At 41.1% G+C, this 6365-nt stretch overlaps 1 protein-coding gene across 1 annotated transcript; it reads left to right on the top strand.

Annotated features, from left to right (window-relative positions):
- The first annotated feature begins 2517 nt into the window (after positions 1–2517).
- LOC138955464 (cell death abnormality protein 1-like) lies at positions 2518–6303 on the top strand. Its single transcript, XM_070327067.1, has 3 exons — positions 2518–3064; positions 5223–5315; positions 6128–6303. The coding sequence occupies exons 1-3, from the start codon at positions 2905–2907 to the stop codon at positions 6301–6303; spliced, it is 429 nt and encodes a 142-aa protein (XP_070183168.1). The 5' UTR covers positions 2518–2904.
- Positions 6304–6365: the final 62 nt, after the last annotated feature.

The raw sequence follows: 6365 nt of genomic DNA, 5'->3' as shown, positions 1-6365 counted from the left end.
CAAAGAGCGACATTTGTACGTATCATAGTATAGCTATATAGTTTCTATCTGGGTGCAGATATGCTTGAACAGATCGGTTGACTCCGTTCTTTCAGTTTAACAACAATTGGTTTTACTTTTAATTGTAAGTATGTATGGATAAGCTGGTAGATGAATAGATCATACGTGTTTAAAGTCTAGAGCAAGGTAGGCTATAATCAAAATAAGGTAATGTGTGTGTGTGTGTGTGTGTGTGTGTGTGTGTGTGTGTGTGTGTGTATGTGAGTGTGTGTGTATGTGCGTGCGTGCGTGCGTGTGTGTGTGTGTGTGTGTGTGTGTGTGTGTGTGTGTTTGTCTTGCGAGAAAGCGAGAGAGAGAGAGTGAGTGAGCGGGAGACAGAGACAGACAGACATAGAGTGATAGAGACAAACATACAGGCTGACAGAAACGAAAACAGACACAAAGACAAAGACAGAGGTAGATATTATACCGTAAACTACCTTGAATAAATAATCGCGTTTAAACAAGCGCGCTGTGAGCGCCCGGTGTTGAACATGTTTGCAATTAAAGCTTTCACTTCTCTTGATGCCTGCGGTTTTTGGCTCACGTAAGTGTAGCCTATGCGATGGTAAACTTTGTCTGTCTGTGCGTGCGTGCGTATGTATGTATGTATGTATGTATGTATGTATGTATGTCTGTGGTAGAAACTTTAACATTTTTGGCTAAACACCGAAATACTCATTTCACGTGGTTAATTTTCAAGCACCATCTTCAAATTATTGAAGCAATGATCAACATTGTGTCGGCATGTGTGTAGTTAAAGCGTGTATCCAAAGAAAACGGGTGGTGGTGGGTTTTGAAGGGGTACAAGCAGTTGACTGGTTTGTGTCGTGTTTGGCATGCAGACGGCAGGTCAGGTGTCAAGATCAGGTCAGGGGTCGCGCGAAGGATTGTGGTCCAGTTCTCACCTCGCCGATTCGCCGGGGAAGACGATTTCATGTTGTTCGGTTTCTAAGCTCCAGAAAAGTAAATAAAGAAGATACCAAAGGGAGATTTCCTACAATTTGATCTGCACAGCGTGTTTCCAATGTCCACGCGAGGAAGAGCTGTCGAAAGCGCGGCAGTCAGTGTCGATCTTGCAGCCGTATCCCGGTAAGTTCAGAGACAGATCTAGTGTCTCCCACTCTGATAACGTGTCACCTACTGTTAATCCGTTTTGTTTTAATTTCTTTTTATTTCAGCAGACACGGATGTCAAACACAGTGCTAGGCAGTCACCTCTAGTGAAATGAGTTGATCTAAAGTGCCTGTAATGTTTGGATGTCTTTGCTCGTGGTTCGATTTATGTGAATTTCAAGACTTGCAGTAGAGTCTCAAGTTAAGTTTACTCTGCCCGAAAAAAACTGTCCACCATTTACTTGAACATGCAGATATAAGGAAACGGAATGAATCTGTTCTCAAAGTCAAAATGATCACGATTTTTTCCTCAGATTCTTCTTCTTCTTCTGCGTTCGTGGGCTGAAACTCCCACGTACACTCGTGTTTTTTTTTTGAACGAGTGGAATTTTACGTGTATGACCGTTTTTTACCCCGCCATTTAGGCAGCCATACGCCGTTTTCGGAGGAGACGGAATGAATCTGTTCTCAAAGTCAAAATGATCACGATTTTTTCCTCAGATTCAAAACATGCACTGTCATGGTTTTGTCTGTACAATTTAGTAAGTCTTAAGTACCTTGCAACAACTTCCTTGAACGTGAAAGACAGTTTTTGAATGCTAGATCTGTATCGCGTTTCATTCCAGACTCGATCCTCTCTTTGATTGTAGATCTACTGTTTGCTGTTTACGCACTATCATATGATTCGCTATGTAACGTTTGGTAAGCTTACCTTGCAACAGCTTTCTTGTCTTTGTTGGCATTTCTGGCTGTGTTGACCGTCAGAATTATTTTAAGAACCAGGCTGCTGCAGTCGACATGTTTCGCATATTGTAGGGTTACCATGCTGCATAGGCAAAGTGGCTTGTATAACCTGACTATTCTGTTTCAAAACACTGTTTATATTTGTGTAGGTTGTAGTCATCATAACTAATCGCATTTTGCCATTTGTTTCAGAAAGGAGGTTAACCTACAACAAGATCGACGCTATGTCAGATATATGCCTCAGCCACATGAAGACTTCCGAATTTAGATCTACTCGGCATGGTGACAGGTCTTGATGAAAAGTATAGGACTGAGGACAGCAGTGGAAAAAGTGCCCACATGGCAGGTACCTAACCTATTACCCTAGTCATTTTATCTGTTTGCCTTCTTTTGAAAATTATACATGGAGTTGATATGATGCGTTAGTTTTAACTGTGTGTGTGTGTGCGTGTGTGTGTGTGTGTGTGTGTGTGTGTGTGTGTGTGTGTGTGTGTGTGTGTGTGTGCGTGTGTGTGTGTGTGTTTGTGTGTGTGTGTGTGTGTTACGGAGTGAGTGAGTTTGTGTTATGTTACTGTTTGTTGATTTCTTACGGGAGCCTTGAAGGCTTCGCCTCTTGTTTTTAAATTGCATAGGGTGCATCTGTATTCCTAAAACTCTGTCTGGCTTGTCGCATAACAGCGTTACTAATGTTTCAAATGATCTAAAAGTCCGAAAGTATTGTTCTACATGAGTCAGCGCAAATCACCCAACGGTGTAAGTAAATGCGGTGATGTGTTTCTGAAATGTACCGTGTTTTTTGGTCTTATTAATCGCTAAAACGGCTTTTAAAACGCCTGTAATAGCCTCTGAGAAGAATGACACCTACTCCGTTCAGCATGCCTTTTGTTTTTGACGGATTTAGTATGAATAGACAAAGGAAATGGAACACGTTTTCTTTCAGCTGAATATGTCCTTTTCATTTGTATCAATTTGATGCTGAACAGTTTTCGACCGTCTGTACCCGTTCATGATCACGGTGGACAACAAGACCTGTGTCAACGTGACGTCACCACCCACCACCAGGAGCAACTCGGTGACGTGTTCTTCAGTGATGTATGGGCAGGTGGTGCGCCTCACACTGACAAAGATTAACAAAACGTTGAACCTGTGTGAATTTCAAATATTTGGTAAGTTGCACTTAAGGGTAGGAGCTACCATAAAATACACCGTTTTTATCTTCAAGTAATTTGACCACAACATTCACGAAACAGAACTGTTTGTGTTAAAGTTTGGTGTGCATCAATTTGCTTCAATGTTTTTAGAATGATAGTATGGTCCATCAACAAATTGCTTTTAGATTGATTGTAGTACAAATTGATAAGCAAAGTGGTATTTAATCAAAACATGTTAGTTCACGGATGTGAAGAACATTTCATGTATTTTCATCAGAATGATTTGAACGTTTGCCGACATGTTGTAGACATTCTGACAGATGGTGTGTGTCAAAGGCTTAGCTCTGGGAAGAAAGGGTAAAGAGATACAAATGTTCCAGTTTTCATAAATGTTGTTCCCACAAAGTCATCAAAATCGGTATCACTGTATTTGTTTTACACGAGCAGTTGAGTTGAGCCATTGGAGGCTCGGCCGCATCACACACATTATGCTTAAGGCACGCCCTTTTGCAACCTCAAACTAAGTCAGTGACGGTCGCTGAAAAATAAAACGAATGAGTGCATCGATAAGTACGCGGTAACACTACTTTCAGACCATGTAAAAGCTTTAAGTAAAGGTTCATAAGTTGCAAGAAAGTAATGAAGTCGTATAGAAATCAATTTAGTTGAAGCGCACAATTCTTTTGTGTTGCGTTTCAGGTCGGCGGAACGGGCGAAACCGGTTTGGCACCCATTTGGCTAACTCGATTCAGAATCGATTCCACGTTGTTTTTCTCGAACGTATTATTATACAATTAGGCTTATTGACAGAGAAGCACATTTTAGGGAACAAATATGTAGGTTTAGATTTAACCATTTGCTCCCTATTTGAAATGTATCTACGTGATTTTGCGAGTGTGTTTGCATGGATCAACCTAAACTGGTATGGGTGTGAGGAAAACAGGACCAAAGTGGTGAAGTCGCGAATTGCTGACACCAAGTCTGTCACCGCCGATTGATTGCATTTTGAAGGAATATGACTGGATTACGGAAAAATACACACATGTTAAGTTCTTGGATACCTTCATCGCCAATGTGGACTTACTGCAGAGCCAGGCAAAAGAGTAGACTTGCTCGCAAAATACGTGAAACCAGATAAACAGTCGTTGCTACGATGCAAGGGAGGGTACTCGTTTTTTTGTTTTGGTTTGCAGCCATTGGCATTGTGATAGTGTTCGACTGTTCAAACTAGTGTTATGCACGGGTTAATAAAACTGCGGATAGAACTCTTTAGCAGCAAAGCAATTAAGAGTGTATTACAATCTACCTTTAAGCATATTTCTGATTGGATTAAGGTTGTGCCAGCTTAAACTCTAAATTTTATCTGTGTGCTGTCCCGGTGCAAGGGAGACTACTCTTTTGTTTTGGTTTTCATGGCAGTGTTTCGTACTGTATGTAACAGAGTATGTTCTTGTAACCCGGTCTGCAGTAGACAGGGACACGGAGAAAACGTTCGAAACAGTATTGAGGGAGCACATTTTCTTTCTGTTGTGTTGCATACTCTTTTTTGGATTATTCCTATGCTTGTCGACACACGGATAGCAAACAGAGAATGAATAGGTTCGATCGTTCGCTAGCATCTGTGTATCTTGTAAGTTGAATGTTCGTTTTTTTCGACCTGCATTGCTTTCATAATGAAAGAAACGTTTGTTTATTGCATCCCATACATCAGATCAGTTCCGAGATTCATTTTTGCGTGCAACTGATATGGTTTTCTGAGCCGTGAGATACTATTTTGGAACTTCATACAAATGTGTCACATTGTTCGGCGCGAGGACAAAGGTCGGGAGGAAAGTAGTTCTTTGCCCAAATCGGAATCTGCACTATCATATATTTTTTGGAGTCCATGATGTATTTATTGAGCTATAAAAATACAACATATATACCCATACTGAAGTAACAGAGACAAAGAAGCAGCTCATGGGATATAACGTTGTATGTAATTAACAAGGATATTGTTCTTGTTACTTGCCAAAACATGCACAACTGCAACCCAACTCAGCCACTGTTGTGGCTCTGTTCTGCTGTCCTGATGAATATGCATACAGCTTTAATTCGGCTGCTGAGCTATGCGTTTTGATTCTATTTGTAAGCTGTTGAAATAAAGATGTCCAATCCATGCACATCTTTTCAGTTTGCAAAGAGGGGTTATATGGACTGGATTGTTCGTCTCATTGTGACAAGAACTGCGATGAAGGGTGTAACATGACAAGTGGTTTCTGCACACGTAAGTAAAAGCCTCGTCTCAGAGTTAGCAATGACTAACTGGTGTTTGGTTGTTGTTGTTGTTGTTGTTGTTGTTGTTGTTGTTGTTTTTGGTGTTGTTGTTCCAGTATGTATTCGCTGTTAGCTTTTGCATTTGCTACCAAAGCGACATAACTGTGTCAACCTTATGTGCTGTATAGTTTTACACTGGTGTGTACGTGTCATCATATTGACAGGATGATAGCAGGTCTGGTTTAGAACCGCAACAGATTTGACCCACATGTTCTGCGAGGAATTGTATTTCCCCAGTAAATGCTTGCACAAACTAACCTCGGCGTCTTAACACCCTTGTGTGCACACGAGCAAGAACGAAACCCCTAAGCACAAAGTGCCTGGAAAACAAAAATACACACAAACATGAACAAGCCTATAGTGGGTATAATGAGGCACAATGGCAACTCATATTTTAGAGGATGAAAGCAGCCAATAATTTAATGAGCTAAGCCTCATGGGACTAGGTGAAAATATCGTCAAAGGTACAATGTCTACCTAGCTAGGACTAGATGTGTTTATTCGATACAATAAGGTACCCTATGCTGTATTGTGTATTGTAATGCCCACCAGTAGTTATCAACTTCAGCTTTGTCCCCTCGTTTCTGTTTGCATTTATAACGTTGACATGTTTTAGGGTTTGATATCTGCCTATCTGGTCGTGTACTCTGCAAAACCTGCACTTGGTGCCACAGTCCCGAATAGCAGTAACAGAATAATGCTTTGTATTCAGAAGATTATGGAAAGGTGTAAGGCTCTCACAATGTTCTTGTGTCTTCTCAGGCTGCAAGGAAGGATTGTGGGGCTCTCAGCTGTGTCATGAGACCTGTTCTGCCCACTGTGCTGGTCCTACCTGTCAGCGTAATGACGGCAACTGTGAAGGTGAGTCATCGCACGCAGACTTTACTTGCCTGGATATGGAGACGTTTGTGGATTTAGAACAGCTTTATGCAGTTTGACCTCTTGTCTTTGAGGTAATTTAAGATAAGATTTCATAAGATATCACAATAAATAAAAAACG

The sequence above is a fragment of the Littorina saxatilis genome, unplaced genomic scaffold (assembly GCF_037325665.1).
Source record: "Littorina saxatilis isolate snail1 unplaced genomic scaffold, US_GU_Lsax_2.0 scaffold_190, whole genome shotgun sequence".
NCBI classification, from domain to species: Eukaryota; Metazoa; Mollusca; class Gastropoda; order Littorinimorpha; family Littorinidae; genus Littorina; species Littorina saxatilis.
Note: the sequence above shows the minus strand (reverse complement) of the source record. Positions and strands in the feature narration are given on the sequence as shown.